The sequence below is a fragment of the Mauremys mutica genome, chromosome 6, assembly GCF_020497125.1.
Source record: "Mauremys mutica isolate MM-2020 ecotype Southern chromosome 6, ASM2049712v1, whole genome shotgun sequence".
Taxonomy (NCBI): domain Eukaryota; kingdom Metazoa; phylum Chordata; order Testudines; family Geoemydidae; genus Mauremys; species Mauremys mutica.
The window spans coordinates 46,951,520-46,970,263 of record NC_059077.1 but is presented as its reverse complement, the minus strand read 5'-3'; the positions used below and the strand labels follow the sequence as shown (position 1 = coordinate 46,970,263).

The following is an 18,744-nucleotide window of genomic DNA, read 5'->3' as shown; positions in this document are numbered from 1 at the left end:
CCTTCACAACCTCCTCAGGTAAGGAGTTCCACAAGTTGACTGTGTGCTGTGTGAAGAAGAACTTCCTTTTATTTGTTTGAAACCTGCTGCCTATTAAATTCATTTGGTGACCCCTAGTTCTTGTATTATGGGAATAAGTAAATAACTTTTGACCGCCTCTGCACAGTGCGTGGACGTCTTCAGAGAACTATCTACAATGACTCCAAGATCTTTTTCCTGATTTGTTGTAGCTAAATTTGCTCCCATCATATTGTATGTATAGTTGAGGTTATTTTTTCCAATGTGCATTACTTTACATTTATCCACATTAAATTTCTTTTGCCATTTTGTTGCCCAATCACTTAGTTTTGTGAGATCTTTTTGAAGTTCTTCACAGTCTGCTTTGGTCTTAACTATCTTGAGCAGTTTAGTATCATCTGCAAACTTTGCCACCTCACTGTTTACCCCTTCCGCAAGATCATTTATGAATAAGTTGAATAGAATTGGTCCTAGGACTGACCCTTGGGGAACACCACTAGTTATCCCTCTCCATTCTGAGAATTTACCATTAATTCCTACCCTTTGTCCCCTGTCTTTTAACTAGTTCTCAATCCATGAAAGGACCTTTCCTTTTATCCCATGACAATTTAATTTACATAAGAGCCTTTGGTGAGGGACTTTGTCAGAGGCTTTCTGGAAATCGAAGTACACTATGTCCAGTGGATCCTCCTTGTCCACACGTTTGTTGACCCCTTCAAAGAACTCTAATAGATTAGTAAGACACGATTTCCCTTTAGAGAAACCATGTTGACTATTGCCCAACAATTTATGTTCTTCTATGTGTCTGACAATTTTATTCGTAACTGTTGTTTCTAACTCCCTTGCAAAACTCCCTGTTAGCAGTCCCTGGTCGCAAAGCTGACTGTTTCAAAATCATATTTAACTTTCTGTTGACTACAGCAGTGAAACAACTTATTATATCAGCTGACATTTTGTAGCAGCGTTGGTACATTTTTAATTATTTTATAACAGGGACAAATCAAGAGTAGGGCACCATTGTACTGTGTTGTACAAGTGCACAGAAAGTGACTGTTCCTGTTCTGAAGCACTTACAATGAGAACGACAACAAATGAAACAAAGTGTGTGTGGTTTGTGGGGTTTTTTTTTGTTCTAACCTTTTTTGTTGAACTCTTGTCTAACTTATTAATGTTTTAAAACTTTTGTGTTATTTCTGTTATACTTCAAACAGTAGAAAAGTCACTGTTTTGACCAAATTTAGTCTCAATCTCCTGTCACAGAGAGTTTCTGAAACTAGAATATCGCTATTTGTGTCCTACTGGTGGGCTTTTTTTGGAGGGTGAGGGGGGAGTTTGTATCTATAATCTTGACTGATTACTAACTGAGGAGTTAGGTTGATTAGAGACACAGCAAATTTCTCTGATCCCTCAAGTCCATTTCTGTATGGATTCCTCTTCTCCCCCTCCCCCCCTCGTGTGGCTTTTTTGGGAGGGGAGTGCCTGTCTATTGCCAACACTCCTTTCTACCTCCCTCCCTTTTTTTTTAGAATCGCTTTGTGTGTGTCCCGTTTCCCCTTCCCCCCCCCCCCCTTCTGTTCTCCTGCTAACAAGGTAGAGGCAAGTTTCTGCATGTCATCTGCTCTCAGGGCTTAGAAATGCCTAAGATCCTCTCTGCTAGCTCTTGTGTATCTCAAAGAAGTAATCAGTGGAGCTGGTTAAGGAGTTCATTTCAGCTCCTGTGTGGCCTGCTGTTTGTAGGTCACACTGGAAAAGAGAACCCAGTTGCTCCTTTCAAGTGGATTTACTTGTCTCCTGATGGAACTGTAGTAATAGGGGTGAGACAAGGCATTATTTGTAGCACCCTGTCACTTATGTTGCTGCAGCATTAAACACCTTCTGTTGGGGGAGCATGAGCACCTGGGTGGTAATCACTGGGTTAATGATGTAATTGGGAGGATAGAAATGGAAGGAACAGGAAGCAAGGGAAAGCTCAGAAGGAAAGCTAGGAAGGTGAGCCTGGACTGAGGAGTGAAGGCTGTGGGGAAGCCTTCCTTTTCTGTAAGCTTGCATTACACCGGGATAATTTTGTAAATACCCTATCACCAAGGTGTGTAACAACCTGTGTGTTTGTGACCATAAGACTACATGAGCTGGCCAGGCAATGAAGTACACTGGGTGGTGACCGAGGAACGCTGTGACAAGGGGTTTGGAGTGCTCCTGGATTTATAATGTAGCTATTTTTGTGCGTTGAAGGATTCTTGCAAAGATTCTTGGGCACATAACTCTGAAGATGAATACCAGCTACCTAGTTCTTTGTGTAGGCTAGAATGACACTCCTGAGTGCTGAGGCACCTACTTCAGCGCTACTGTCCATCACAACCTCAGCTGCAGGGTCCCCACAGATTCCTGCCAGTCACGGCCTGGCTCTTGGTGGGGACATTTGACACTAGCCAAACCTAGGAAGCCCATTGCTAAGCCATCACAGTCTGCTAGGCTGCTATGTTGGCACTGAGCAACCAGGCACCAATAATTGCCTAGGCTCCTATTGAACTTACTTATGGAGTTAGCCTCTGCTCTTCTAGCATCAGCAATAGTTCCCTTCCTTCAAAAAGAGAGGAGAAGAGAGACCATTGCACCATGAAGGTGGTACCAAAGAAGAAAAGATGCTGCTTCATTGGGTAATCTGGTGTTGAGCCCTTCAGTGCTAAACAGGCTGGAACAATGCCATCTCCAACTCCTGGCATTGGAGCTATTGGAGCCAAGCCAGTTGATGTTAGTCTCTAAGAGGTGGCTATATTAGAGAATCCCTAGGATCCTTTCTGTCTCTGTGCTTGGCACTGGGCCTTCAGCTCAGATATTGGCTCCTCAGCTTACATGCTGTTACCTCTCACCCAGCCTAATCTATGAGATTACATTGTTCTGAGACTGGCCCAGAAATTCCCTTAGTGCAGGCCTGCACAACTTGTAAAGCGGTGAGGGCCGTATTACTCCAAAGAAAACAGCTGAGGGCCGAAACCCCCCCGACCCCACCAAAACACCCCCCCCCCCAGTGCCGCCTGCCCCGCAGAAATAAACCCTTCTTCCCCAGCGCTGCCCCGCTGAAACAGTGGTATTGAAACTTGGTAATATGTTATAGCGGGCCCCTAAGGTAGTATGATTAAGGTAAAAGAAAAATGTCTTTTTGCTAGAAGTAGAATAAGATCTCCCCCCACTTTGTAATCAATTGCCCTGTTGAATGAATGAGGCGTGACTGAGGAAGGCGTAGAAGGCAGCACCTCCAGACAGCTGCAACCCTTGGGGAGGGGAGCCAGACCAGATCAGTAGAACAGGTCAGCCACCAAGTCGTAGCTCATCTCCTCAGGCTCTTCCCCCCCCCCCCATCCTCCGCCGCCTGCTCGCCGCCTCAGCCCCCTGACCCCCTGCTGCTCATTACCCCCCCTGCTCTCCAGCTCACCTGCCCCCTGCCAGTGCTCACCTGCTCGCCTCCTCAGAGCCCCCACTCCCACGGCTCACCTGCCCCCTCCCCCCGCTCGCCTTCTCAGTCGTCCGTCCCCCCTCCCCCTCGGCTTGTCTGGCAAGAAGGAACTGAGGGTCAGGGGAGTGCGCAGCTCCCCTTATAGCACGATATAGAGGCGCCACTCCAGGGGTCGCAGCGGGGCTCCCCCACTACGGGTACTGCTAAGGAGAAAAACCTCCGGCACTGGTGCACGTGGTGAGCACGCACACCTACTGTGGAATACACCTGAGCAACATATCTTGAACGCCAGTTATGGAACAAGTAACTGTCCTTTCTTCAGCCCATCTGTCCTAGGCCTCCAGAAACATCACTGACCCCTGAGATACTTAAACACACCCATCTCCGAGAACTACACCCAAAAGGTGTGAAGCTTTTGGTTTACAGTCAGACTCTCTCAGGCACATAGGTGAAGTAGTCAACATACAAACTTTTCACAGTCTAACAGCTTTTGCTCTTTTATACCTAATCACATGAAGCATAACGTAGTATAGATCATACAAAACCATAAACATCTGAAACGGCAATGTCTCTCACATTCTATCAAACTCTTTTCTTGTGAGTCATGGGTGTGCCATTAGCGTCCAGGTAGGCAGGATGTCCCCTGTCTCTTGCAGGCTGTTACATGGTGAGTAGTCTGTCCCTTATGTACTGGAGAAGGTCTCCAAGCCCTTTTAAAACCTTCAGCCCTCTGTACTAGGTGACACCCGTGTCAGTTTCCCCATATGAGCACAACCCCCTGTCAGGTAACCTTGTTGCCAAGGTCGCTTTCCCACGGCTAAACCAGTTATTTTGAGCTGGGGCCAATCCTTTGTCTGGACAGATTTCCAACAACTGAGAAATTGTCAGCTATCTGTTGTTCTTTTGCCACTAACCTGTGGAATTTTCTGCCTAATACTGAGGCAAACCAACCATAGAGCAGGGAAAAGACTGCACAAAATGGAATTTTCAGTCTGACGTGTAGGATTCATAATTAATAAATTGTATAAGTATTACCAATTCATCACAAAACTGAGTCAGCCTACCAAGTTAGTTTTGAGGCTGATAGGTCACAGGACATCCCCAACTTTTTTCTCCTCGTATAACTGCTTACATATGAAGCCATTACGTAGCAGCAGCACATCCCAAATGCAGGCAAGTTGAGCAGGCTAACTGTTCTACACCAGCTTCTGCAACTACTAGTGGGAAATCAAGAACGTTTATATTAAAAGGAGTCAATTCACTTTGAGTGCCTTAAACACCTCCTGCTCCTACAGATGCCTCCAATGTGGGCAGGGGAGGGCATTACGAAGAACTACACGTACATGGCAGTTGTGATATCAGGGAGGCAAAGCTCTCCATGTGCCTTCTGGAACTCAGGGCAGTTAGCTGGGACCTCAACCTTTCTATCACTACATCAACACCAAGTGATACGGGTCCTGATGGGCATCACCATGGCCATGTAGTACATAAACAAGAAGGGATCTACTTCCCACCCATCTGTACAAAAGCAGAGAAACTCTGGTATTGGTGCACCAAACACCAGATCCACCCCATAATTACATCTTGTTGAGACCAATGTGTAATCAGACTTCCTCAGCAGGAGAAAGCAGGATCCAAATGAGTGGTCCATGCAACCTTCAGGAGACTGGAAACCTGAAAGTGGGTCTCTGCTACCCGAGGAAACATTAGTGCCTTTTCTGCTGCAGAAGAGCAGGCAGGGACAAGAAGTCATTTGATTTCTTCTGGACTTGAGCAAAGGCTTACTATGTACCTTTCCTCAATCCCACTCTTTCTCACAGTGCTAAAGGAAATCAAGAAACAGCAGTAGTTATTCTAGTGTTCCCAGTGTGGCTGGTCCCAGAGTTGGTATACTGAGCTCTTGCTGCTCTCCCTGCAACCTCCTTTTCCATTTCCACAATCTCTAGACCTTTTATTTCTGTGGAATAGCTGGGCACTTCACTGCTACCGAGAAAAACTCCCATCTGTTGGCCTGGATAATCTGAGAGAATGCAAGAAATCTTCCTCCAGTTCAGAAAAGTTTTATCTTCAAAAATGGAAGAGCTTCTCCATGTGGTCTAGCAACAAGAATCTTTTCCTGCCCATAGGGGGAATCCCTGCTATATTGGAAAACTTGTGACCAGTTCTTGAGGTATAACTGGTATCTCTGTAAAAGTACAACTCATGGCTATCTCAGCTGATTATGAGCATGTGCAGTGAAAAATGGATTTTTTCCCCTCATCCTACAGTAGTCAGATTCTTATAAGGGCTTAGTAAATGATTTTCCTCAGAAGGGAACCATTTCCCTTCTGGGATTTATATTTGGAGCTTTCCAAGCTAATGGGACTTCCCTTTAAATCTTTCAAGGGTGCCTTCCTAAAACTCATGTCCCTTAAGACAACATTCTGGATAGTGGTTGCATCAGCAAGAAGTGTTTAAGTTCCAGGGTCTAATGGTGCTCCTCCCTACATTGTAGTGTAAATAGGCAAATTGATGCTTAGACCTCATCTTAGCTTCTTGCTTGAAGCGGTGTAAGACTTCACTATAGCCGGTGTATTCAACCCTATTTAAGGACAGGAAGTATATCTTCACAATCTAGATCATCTCAACCTATTTACCATTGTGGGCCACATAGCAGCTCTGTGTTATGCGGGTCGCATCCATGCAAAATATATATATACCTGTATGGCCCTGAGGATGTCACATGGGCCGCAGCAGTGTGCTGATTGGGCTGCAAGTGGTCTGCGGGTTGAGAACCACTGAGCTCGATGTTTAAAAGGTAAAATGCCTTTACCTACAGAAGAACACAGCTCCTGTAAATAACCTCTCCTTCATGCTAACAAACCCTGTGGGTGCACAGCTCAATGCAGGAGAGAGTGTGGAAGTGTAACAGAATTTTTATGCTCGCCGAAGCAGCTGGCCTACCCTGAACTACTGCAGTTTTTCTCCGGTCTTTAATTGACGTGATATATGTGCACTTTTTGGGGGGTTATGGATGGGATTGGCCTACAGATATTTGTGTACTGTGTGTAATACTCCAAAGGCTATTTTTGTAACTTGTCTTACTGCCATTGGACTAGATTAGTTGCCATCTTCCCGTTTTTTTTTTGTGCTGAAAGGTCATGTTAAATTAATTATATTTTCTTATTTTGTAATTTTTATATGTAAGCTTGGTGACATGTATAATGCATATTCTGCACCAAATCAGTTTGTGTGTAACTTTGTATACCATCTTTGTTCCTTTTGGAGTTTAAAAGCCTTTGTTTACTTTGTCCCATTGTTATCAAGAGAGTAATTTGGGTTATGCTGAAAACTGACGAGTTGAATATCTTGAGAATGCTTTAAAAAGCGACAAAGTCCTGTGGCACCTTATAGACAGATGTATTGGAGCATAAACTTTCGTGGGTGAATATTTGGGTATTCACCCACGAAAGCTTCTGCTCCAATATGTCTGTTAGCCTGTAAGGTGCCACAGGACTCTTAGTCTGGATCTGTAAAAAAAGCGACAAACACGGCTACCCCTCTGATAGTTGAGAATGCTTTGTCACTGTTGTAGGCAGAAATTCCTTAATTGTGAGAGCACTACAATATTTTATTTTTTTGAGGAGAAAAGGGAGACAAGATGCTTCCTGTTTGAACTGTGGCCTGAAACTTACAAGATTTAAAAAAATGCATTTAGGTGCTGAATCTGATTCTCTTCTCCCCCCCCCCAATCATTTTTTTTAAAATTTATTTATTTTTAAAATAAACTTTCCAAATTAACCCCTCGTGCCACAATCTTTCTTGGAGGCCATCTGCAAAGACTAACAAAATATTTGGAGGATGTCAGTGCTTCAACAGTTTACCCTTCTACCCCTCACTTCCAAAATAGAGAGTGGCAGAATTTGTTTGCTTAGGGCTGCTTTAGTTTTAAATAAACTCACAAAATCAGCATACCTTCACAGATCTTTTGAAAAGTTCCTTTCTACAACTTTCAGCTAGAAAACTAGTAAGTCTAACACGTGAAATGTAGCTTATGGTAATATCAAAGAACTGTGTTCTACTGTTTCAAATGAATGTGTGGTTTGATTTATCTTAATCAGCAGAGAAGCTTGCTACAAATATTTTAAAAGTACTAAGTTTTAAACATTTTCTCTCTTAAAGAGAAATTGCTGCTACAGCCCTAAAACAATTGCTTGAAAATCTAACTCAGTCCTGGGAATTTGTGAAATTTTGTGATGGGTTTTATCTGTATGTATGCTATATAACTGATTTATCTATATATCTAATTTTTTTTAAATTATGGGGATTCTGACAATTAATGAGCCATATCACCAGCATGGTTTTCTAAGTGCAGACTGAACAAATTACCTTTTCTTGTACCCCTTTGGAGTAGATCTGTTTTAAAGGAAATTGCTAAAGTTTCTATTCTAGGAAAGACTTTTAAAACCTAGCTAGGTAAATGGAATATGCAATTATGGAAAGAGTAACTTAGTTTTTCCTTTCTATATTAAGATAATTCTTCAGCATAACTACTCATATTTATGAATGAAAGTGCTTTAGAGCATTGGCCTGCTAAACCCAGGGTTGTGAGTTCAATCCTTGAGGGGGCCGTTTAGGGATCTGGTGCAAAAATCTGTCTGGGGATTAGTCCTGCTTTGAGCAGGAGATTGGACTAGATGACCTGAGGTCCCTTCCAACCCTGATATTCTGATTTCATGCATATTATTATAGTTGGAGGCAAATAAGATTTAACAAGGCTTATATGAGCTGGGCTTCCATAGAGAAGCTAGCTTATACTACTTGATCAAGGTTGAGGTCAAAGCTCGTGTATATAAACACTTTTTGCACCCTGCATAGTTCAGTGTCTGGGCATCTTGTTCAGCACCCTACCACCCTGGATGAAAGGGCATCCACCACTTCCGTGTGCAGCTCCTGAAACTATTTAGCTGCTTAAGATCTTTCAGTAGCTAGACAGACTTGAAGGTTCCACCAAGGGTAAATTGCTTGCTTTTTATTTCTTATTTTATTGGTTTCCTGTGGATGAGACATCCTTTTTAGGCATCTCCATGCCCTGAGAAGCTTTAAAGTGGGTGACTTCATCTATGAAATAGTCACTAACTGTTGTGAAATCCAGTTGTCAGCTGTTCAGGCTTATCTTCTAATGCTGACAGTCTTGACTGTAGTAGGTTCTATGGCCAGGTTTCCTCTGCATGACATCGTTTGCACTCTACAGCTGAAGGAGTTTTTCTTTAGCTATGAGTGCTCCTCTCTCAACCTTGTTCTTGGGAAGGCTAAAAGATACAACAGGCATGAGATTCCAGCCTAAGACACCCTTAATGATAACGTGATTATCATGAGGTGAGTTTGACCCAGTTCCCTCCTCAAAGTAAAAACTTTTCTCTGTAACAGGGTATGCTGGCCCTTCAAAGACAGGCCTCAGACTAGGATTCTGTTGCTGCCTCAATCCAGGACAAAAAGTATTCTGGGGGTTGTAGTTCTCAGATTGATGGGCTCTATAGCAAAGAATGCTGGGAAAGTAGTCTGGGCTATATACAAGTTCTCTTTTCTTACAAGAAGGAGCAACTTGGAGGTATTAACAGGGCCAGTTCCAGGCACCAGCAAAGGAAGCAGGTGCTTGGGGCAGCCAATGGAAAGAGGCAGCATGTTCGGGTCTTCGGCAGCAATTCGGCGGTGGGTCCCTCCCTCCCTCCCTCTCGGAGGGAAGAAACCGCCACTGAAGAATGAAGTGGCACGGTAGAGCTGCTGCCAAAGTGCTGCCAGTTGTGGCCGCTTTTTTTTTTTTTTTTTTGCTTTGCTGCTTGGGGTGGCAAAAAAGCTGGAGCCGGCCCTGGGTATTAGCAGCCTGCTGATATTCTGGGCAAGACCTGTAGTGCAGCTCTTAACAGAAAGGGAGTTGGGGAAAGAATTCAAGAGGGACTGTGGCAGGACTGGGGAGATGGGTTGGGAGAAAGAAAGACAAGAGATGGCTCTGAGAGAAGAGTGAAGTGAGAAAATTACTTCATGGTTTAGGGTCTTGGGGGCTCCCCTATGCATCTTAGAGGGGTTGTTTAATGCTCTTGTATCAAGAGTAAAGGATAAGTTGTTGACTTTGCAAGAGGAGAAAAACTCTTTTTCCTGCACCGCTGAGGAGAAGCTGTGGCTCAAAGCAGAACTAGATGAAGGCTTTTTGTTAGGCTCTGAACTTTTAATCTTTTGATGGAGAAGAGTTTGTAGTTTGGCCATAAGACTACTTTCCCATGTTGAATTGAGGGAGATTGTTGATCACTGAGGAAAGTGAGGCACAGTTGCACCCCCGATGGGTAGGCAACCTTCTTTTCTGTCTTTTGTCTCTAGTCTTATATTAGGTCAAAAGGATTCTAGCAGTGCTGTAACTTGGAGTGGAAAAGAAACTCTCATCATTGCCTGCTACTGTCTATTATCCTTCTCAACTTCATACAGAGAAATCTAGAAAGCTAAAAGATCTTTGACCTCCTCAGTTTCTTTGCCACTAAGAACATAAGAACGACCGTACCGGGTCAGACCAAAGGTCCATCTAGCCCAGTATCTGTCTGCCGACAGTGGCCAATGCCAGGTGCCCCAGAGGGAGTGAACCTAACAGGCAATGATCAAGTGATCTCTCTCCTGCCATCCATCTCCATCCTCTGACGAACAGAGGTTAGGGACACCATTCTTACCCATCCTAGCTAATAGCCATTTATGGACTTAGCCACCATGAATTTATCCAGTCCCCTTTTAAACATTGTTATAGTCCTAGCCTTCACAATAAGTGGGATGGGAGCTATTACTTAAACCTTTAGAGAAAGTAAAATTCCATGAGAAGCTCAAATGCTTGGGATGAAAATCTATATAAAAGTGTCTGAACATTAATTATCAGAGTTACTCTGTTCTTTATTCTTTGAGCCTACATACTAAGAGTTTGAAACAAATTGTAGCTATTTTCCCCCGCATCTGAGGCAATAAAAACTGACCAAAAGGTTGACAAAACCACTAAATTACTTTTCTAAAGTGGAAGCATTGTAATCATACACAAGCGACACTAAGATTCAATCCACTGTCATTGTGAATAACCTTTGTCAGTAGGTCAGAGGCCTTGAATAAGCTCTTGTATGCACACCTTGCAAATACTTTAGCCAGCCAGCTCATGGCTACTTTTAAGATTGCTGGGGGTAAACTAATTTTTTTGAAGAGCACCTGCATATGACAGTTGCTGAACTTGCAGAGTAAGAAGTCCCTCTCCTCTATAAAGCAATGATGAAAGAACTTTGCTTTAGACAGACCTTTTAAGGATCTTCATTCTTCAAGAGCCTATAGGAATTTCAGAAGGAGATGATAGGTCCCACTCCATAGCCAGTTTTCTTTCTAAAACTTTCACCACCTCAGACTACTACATGGCTTCCTTCCCCAAACCATCTGTGTTCCCCCAGCCGCCGGAGCCCCGGGCCCTTTAATTTGACCCTGAGGGCTCCCAGCCACCTCTTTAGCTGGGATCCCCTGGTTGATTTAAAATAAAGTATCACCTCCCCACCCCCAACCTTCCTTTTTGGCCCACAGCTGTTTTGGTGGGGCGGCGCTGGGGAAGGAGGGTTTGTTTCCGCAGGGCTGGGCGGCTCTGGGGCGGGGTGTTTCCGTGGGGCCAGGAGGTTTCGGCCCTCAGCTATTTTCTTTGGAGGAATGTGGCCCTCGCCGCTTTACGAGTTGTGCAGGCCTGTTCTACACAGTACCAAAATGGTCAGGGGAGAGACAGAGCAGTATTTGGTCTTAAAGCTCTTGTACAATGTTTGAGAATGTTCAAATTTATATTGAAGACTCCTGGAAATTGAGAACTGATTTAAAATTGAGAACTGCTGGGGATTCTAGGTTTGTTTCTCCTCACCTGTGTTCAAGAGTATATATGCTGATTGGTGATAGCAATAGTTGGAATGCTAGTGTAGAAAAGGTACTGGCAGCCATCAGTGTACTGTGTCATATAGCTCTTCTGTGAGCAGTGTTGGATGGCATGATCCATAAAATGTTGTTCACCTTTTGTCCTGCTTATTCATAGTGCTTACACTGTTGCTATAGTTAGTGGTGCTCAACCAGTGGTGGGAAACTTATGGCAAGAAGCTTAGTACTGGCACTTCTATATTTGGGTTCTTCTATTGGGGTTTTGTATTTTTCATTTCTATGTTGATGAGCCAAATTTCTTAAACCAAGTTATAGCAGAGCACTACTCAAGCTCTTGCATTTGGTTTGAAGGAGGTTTTGTGGGCTAGCAGGGTGAGGGGGAGTGACCCAGATTTTTGTTGTTGATTGACAGGTCTGAACTACCTCCTTGGGAACAGGCAAGAACAGTCAGCTGGATTCCCAGTCAATTCTAATAGGAGAGAGGCTATCTAGTAACTTTCTTTGTAATAAAATTTCCTTCCTCCACATTTGTTCACTCTTAACAAAAAGCAAACTACTTAACTAAGTAGTTATTTGGGCAATTGTACTGGGGAGGTGAGGGTGTTTACAAAATCTGTATCCTGCTAAACCTGCGTTTCTTAAGAGAATCTCACTTTTTTTCATTCTTTCTTTAACACTTCCAAGGCATTCTGATTACAACTATTGCTTCTAAGGGGGAATTGCAGAATTGGCCTGAACTCTTACCAAAGCTTTGCAGCCTCTTGGATTCTGAAGACTACAATACCTGTGAGGTGAGGAGTTTTGTTTCAAATACAAATTTAGAGGAAAAATGTCATTTCATATGCTTGTGGTCTATCTTGAGCAGTGTTTCCCAAACCATAGGTCCCCATGCACCAGTGGGTTGCAGGAAGGGTCTAGGTTGGTTGCATGTGCCCCAGAAGCACTTTCTGTGGGGAACAGAATCCAGACAGTAGTAGCACAGAGGAAGCAGCTGGGCCAGTGGTTGGCCAGCAGTCTGTCCCTTGGGTTCTCATTTCCCCTGGGCAGCAGGCAGCCGGGTAGTGGCAGCGGTTGCAGCGCAGAGGAAGCTGACAGGGCCAGTGAGTGAGCAGTCAGCAGCCTGGTGGTAATCGGGGCTGGGCTGCAGGAGGGGACAAGTTTTGGAGAGCAAGAGTAAAGGGAGTGGAGCTGGCCTGGGGAGTGGGAGGAGCTGAGTGAGAAAGAGAAGAGATGTGGGAAATGGAGCTAGGGAGCTGAAAAAGGGAAGGTGTGTGAGGGATCAGGGGTAGTGTTTGGTCCTTCCCTCCCCCCCCCCCCCCCCGACAGAGAATATACAGTTAGTGAGTCACCTTAGTAAAAAGTTTGGGAACCATTTCTCTAACACTCAGTAGTTCCAACTGATTATTCATTCTAGCTTCTTATGGCCACATACCTATTTTTTAACTGAACAGTGACTTACTCTTTTGCCTGACTGAAGTGGTATGGCTTCTGTTTCATTCCTTCTGGAATGTATCCTAAAACTTCCTTTGTTATAGATGTTACATTGGACTGGTGTGAGAATGAGATTACTTTTGAGACCTAAGGTGATCAAAAATGGGTACAGAAGAAGGCAAATGTTAAGCTTGCTAGATTCAAGTCTTAAATTATCAGAACAGTTGCTACCTCTGTTATGAAAATATAACCTACTACTGGATTCCCTTTGCTACATGATTTTAGTTACTCTATATTGGATCTACAAAAGCTGTTTGAGATGTGTAAAAAGTCTCTGTAAAGATTTGAGAACAATAAACAGTATTCAAGATCAAATCCGACAGGGATGGTCTAGGAAGGCTAACTCTCTCCTGGATAAACTATTTTTCTTATTTTCTTAATACTTTGTTTTGGATGGAGTGGGAGAAACCATTTTCAAAATGTTCAAATTGACCATTTTATGGACGGAGTTTTAGGGTTTATTGTACACATTTAAAATCAAGTACAGATAATTTAGGAAATTGTCACCTTGGATTTAAAACTTTGAAATGTAGGGGAAAATGCTCTGCATTAGTATAAATGGAGGAAAGTTTTTTGTCAATAACTTAAGATCTGATGTATACTCTTAATTACATTTAGTAAATATGGCAGGGAAAACATGTAGTATGGATAGACTAGCATTGAATGACCAAACAAAATCTGTCACCTACTACTCAAGTTGGGATCTTACAGATCAGATCAAAATGTAAAATTAGTTGTCTCTTTAATCATGAAATTGAGTTGAAACTTACTAATGTGTGTTAGGTCATAACTGCATCTGTTTGCTAACTGTGTTACAAATAGCTAGCCATGCTCATTACTAAATAGAGATATTTAGCTACTCAATGGTTTTCTTTTCCTTTTTGGGGTGTGGGGGGGTCAACTTTCTTAGGAAACTACTTTTTTCTGAAGAAAGCAAACTTACGTATTTTACAGGGTGCATTTGGAGCTCTTCAGAAGATTTGTGAAGATTCTGCTGAAATCTTAGATAGTGATGTATTAGACCGACCGCTCAATATCATGATTCCTAAATTTTTACAGTTCTTCAAACACAGCAGTCCAAAAATAAGGTAGGCATACGTGCAGCACTGCAGTCTCAGATGAAAATTGATTTAGATAATATATCTTGTGGTATTGTTTAAAATGTCTGAAAAGTGATCCTGCATGTGTAATGGTGCAGGGGAAAAAAGAAGCATTGAGAGTCCATGTTATTGTCAATGACTTGCATGTCACTTTTTGCTTAGTTTAAAAAGTAAAAAGATGTAGTCTGTCTTCAGCCTTACTACCAGCCTAGGGTCTTGAAAGTCAACTGTGTTCTCTTGGCTTCACCAGCAATAAGCAGCTTGAACTTAGTTAATAAATCTCTTGCTCATGAAAGCATGAGCCAGAATAGAATCCAGATCACTCTTTCATAGCTGTATTGACTGCGGTGTGAACATGAATAAAAAAGCAGTAACATACATTTTGTCAGTAAAGCAAGTGTGTGTAACATGTTCCTCATCAAACTGCTTTTCTGACTCTACCAGCATTTTAGAGTGTTTCTAATCTTTCATGAGAACAAATAAAAAACATATTTTTTTTAGATGGGGGGACTACAATATTGATATAAAATAGAAATATCCAGGGGGCTGGAAAATAATCTGAAGTATATAACTATACTTTATATAAAGGATAACTGTAAAAACTGTGGGGTGGTTATGGGCATACAATTAAACATGATTTTACAGGGTAATACAGGGGTTCTCAAACTGGGGGTCGGGACCCCTCAGGGGGTCGCGAGGTTATTCCGGGGGGGTCCATGAGCTGTCAGCCTCCACCTGAAACCCCGCTTTGCCTCCAGCATTTATAATGGTGTTAAATATATAAAAAAACTTTTTAATTTATAAGAGGGGTCACACTCAGAGGCTTGCTATGTGAAAGGGGTCACCACTACAAAAGTTTGAGAACCACTGGGGTAATACAGCCAAAAGTGGTTTTGAGTTGCATGTACAGCATCATTATAGTATGTGAGAAGAAATAACTAGCTCTTACTGCAATATTTATGTAGTTCATTTCTGGACACCATATAAGTTAGAAGTTACTGCTCACATAGCAAAAATTCAGATGAACAACAAAAGATGATGATGCTGAGGAGACATGGGTATAGATTTCATATTGTAAACTACTAGTGAGATGGGGTTGAAGAGACTGTAGGGAGAAGTATCACAGTAGAAATTAAGATGGAAAAATTTTATGACAGTGAAATGTTAGGCTGTGGAATAGGTTACCAAGGGTTTTTGCCACTGAGTCTTTTAAAACGAGGCTAGACACAGTATTAGAACAGTCTAGTGTAAGGAACAGTCCTGAGCTTGTTGTAACCTAATATGTATGGGGGAAAATATTTTCCTCTGAATAAAACAAATTCTACTTACTGTGTGTCAATGCTGTTTCTCTTCTTCATCTGCCTACTATTTAAAAAGGAGCACGCGCACACACATACACACATTTTGAGTTCCCTTCATGGCTAGGTAATTCTTGTTCAGTGATGTCATCAAACATTTATTCTAAACACTTGAGGGAAATATATTTCTCTTAGAGGGGAGCTGTAAAGCTCCTACATGTCTATCCCCCAAAATGGCCTAAACAGGATAAGAATTTAAAATTAAAAGGGGGAAAACGTCTAAAGACCATACCTGAAAACAGTTTGAGGTTCTGGGCAAGCATGGAATCCAGTTGTTTTTACACTGTTTTTTTGGATACAAATGGTGTCAACTGATATGTAATAAGAAAAAAATACTTCCTAGTTCTATAGAAAATTATAGAAGCTAGGGATGGAAAAGATGTGTTAAAGCCAGTCTTCTCTTAATATAGGATTGTGTTCTACAAAACATCTTTTTTTATTAGTGTTGTCTAGTCTATTTCCTTTGATATTTCTTTGTTTCCTTGCCCATATTTCTAATCTGTCGAGATTCGTTGGTGTGATCTAGAATGTATTTTATTTAGGATCTGTTTGTTTGTTTTTTAAAAAGCACTCCATCTTGTTAATATTTTAGCTTTTAAAATTTTAATTTAAATCCAGGTTTTTGAGTCTGAGTTTTCGAGAAGTTGGGCCTGTCGTCTATATATACTAGTTCCACTGAAAATAAATAATATTGCAAAAATAATCATCTGTTTGACAATAAGGAGGCAGATATATTATAAAGATCACCACATAGATTGCATGGGACTACTAGTTTCAGATGAGAGAAAGTGAACGTTCATAAGAATAAGCTCCTTTTATCAGAAATTACACAGTAGTGTGTCCAGAGCTGCCATATGCCATAATTCTAGCAAATCTCATGATGTTCTTCCATATCTTTAATCATGCATTTTTTTTAATAGTCTGTCTTAAAGTCTTGATATAGTGTAAGGAACTCTACAAAATGCATCCAGTTCTTCAAAACCTTAAGGACAAATCCAGGCACAGATGTGTGGACTTGAAAGGGCCCAATAGTAGCAGATTGATTAGGGGATTCTCTGCTGCCTTAGAGCAGAGGAGCCAAGTTCGAAGATGTCTTTCACTTTGCTAGCTTTATGCACTGGAACAATCTGGGAGGTTGATCAATGAATCTGCTCTGTGCATCTGTTGGCCCAAAACCCTGTGCTGGTGAGCAGTGTGTTACATCTATTCTGCCTTGTTTGCCTGCCTCTCTGACTTGTAGAAGTGGCCTATTTGCCTGCTGGCTCTTACAGAAGAGGATTTAATTCCTCAGCCTTGTGCTTTTTGACTGAGTGCACGTACTTTGGATTTGTTTTAGATTATTTTTTTAAGAGCAGGGTTTAGTCCGTAGGTGTTGCATTGTATTTTGTATTCCTAAGATTTTCCTTTGGAAAAGAAAATAATATTTTAATATTACAAATGAATCCGTGTAGTTTGGAAATGCTTTCTTGATCTGCATATTTGGATTCCTTTTACTTGATTCTGAAAATTACGGTTAGACATTGTAGTGTATGTCTTTTGCTTTGCTTTCCTCTTCCCAATTTTTTATGATTGTATACAGTTTAGAAAGTTTCTAATCATGAATGTTTTCATCTGTTTTAACTTAATGCTTGTTCTACTTCTAGGTCCCATGCTGTTGCATGCGTCAATCAGTTTATCATCAGTAGAACTCAAGCTCTTATGTTACACATTGATTCTTTTATTGAGGTAGGTGAATTTTTTTCTAAATTTTATATTTTTAGAATTAGCAAGAGCTCAGAATCCTGTTAAACAAAGAACCTGCTTTTTCTGTAAAAGGTGTTGCATGCAGTAACGATACAGAAAGTTTATAGCTCATGTATCCAGGACTTGGCCCTAGACTTAATTACATAGGTTTTAAATTTGTATTTTTCTTTGGCTGAGGAGTGGTTTAAAATATTAATATCTCCCCACCCTGTTGCATATGTTTGCTTTGCTAAGTATTTAAAACAGTGGAGTAACAGGCTGCACTAAACCAGCTATTTTCAACCAGTGGTTCGTGACGGGGGCACCTATTGAGTAGTACTGGTGTCTCAAAGCTGGCAGTTGCCTAGAAACCTGCAGACGCTGGGAAAGAGCAGACTATTCCATCCCCCTTCTGCTTCTGTGGTGGCTGCCTCTGATCCTACATCAGACTACCTAATTGTAAAGTAGCTCCTCTGCATCGTTCGTCCGTCCTTCAAATCTAGAGTGGGGAAGGTGGCTTTGAGAGGCTGTAGAATCAGCTTTGCAGCCCTCAGCAGTGCTCCCCAGCTTCCACAGCTGAGTGCTTTGTGAGTAGGTGGAAAAAGGAGAAACTCTATCTCCCAATCCAGTAGCTCCTTCAGTCTAGGCGCACCAGCCTTCATGCTTTCCACCTTCACCTCTTTAAATCCACAGTATGGTGCCAAAGTTATCCTGTGATCCAAAATCCTTAACTATTTGTGATTTCAAAGAATTCTGGAGTATAGTGGATTGCTGAATGATTTTTCAGTCGTTTTATGGGTCATGGACCAAGAAAACCACTAAGAACCACTGTAATAGAGACTGATGAATATTTCTGTGAGGGGAGAACAAGTACAGTCTTCATAATGATTGCATTATGGGCAAGATTTTCAAGTTATGTGCAAAATCAGGAGCAATTGTTTAATTTATAAATACAATAGGTACATATGGCCTAATTATCCATTTGTAAATACATATACCATACACAATTTCAGTAATTACATGGGCAAATTATTCATGTGATCATGCATGCCCTCCTGCTACCTCTTCATTTCTGCTCCACTTTGACCTGTGTATTTATACATATAGGGCAGTTGTCAGTAGGTAACTGCGGGAGGGGATTGGGGATGGGGGAACAATCCTCCATGCAATACAACACATTACAATGAGGGTCTTGATTAACTTCTGCTGGAATAGGGTTTGCAGATTGTATCCGGTGTGTCTGCTAGATATGAATATTGACCCAGGATTACAGCTACCCATAGATTTTTTTTTTTTGTATTCATGCACAGTTGTGCTGGGGGATTACAGCCTTAATTTGCATTTGAACTTCTGTGGCCTACCTAGAAGCAGGATATATTGAGTCAGCACAGCCTTTAAGTGATCTGGCCATGTCACCATAGGGGCAGCACTGCCTGTTTGTGGGCCAGTTCAGAATACCTTTTGCTCTAACTTCCCTTTTAAGTGAACTTAGCCTCGGAGGTCTTTGTGGCTTGGCTTACATTGGAAGGAGTTTATGTAAATCTGAGATGAAAGTTCTAAATGTGAATAATTGGAATTTTGAAAATACATGCTGTAGTGTCACTTAAACAAGAAAAATACTTATCCTTTGTGAGCCACTGGATTGTTCTCTGAGAAAATGTTTGAGTATATGATGGTAGAAGGCTCTTTCATTACC

At 41.9% G+C, this 18,744-nt stretch overlaps 1 protein-coding gene across 4 annotated transcripts in view; it reads left to right on the top strand.

Annotated features, from left to right (window-relative positions):
- The window catches only part of TNPO1 (transportin 1), a 172,799-nt gene that overhangs the window by 61,184 nt on the left and 92,871 nt on the right, over positions 1-18,744 (top strand). For all 4 annotated transcript variants that reach the window (XM_045020832.1, XM_045020830.1, XM_045020834.1 and 1 more), the window contains exons 5-7: positions 12,062-12,168; positions 13,823-13,956; positions 16,970-17,051. In XM_045020832.1, the coding sequence (XP_044876767.1) occupies positions 12,062-12,168; positions 13,823-13,956; positions 16,970-17,051 (323 nt within the window). The remainder of the gene's footprint in view (positions 1-12,061; positions 12,169-13,822; positions 13,957-16,969; positions 17,052-18,744) is intronic.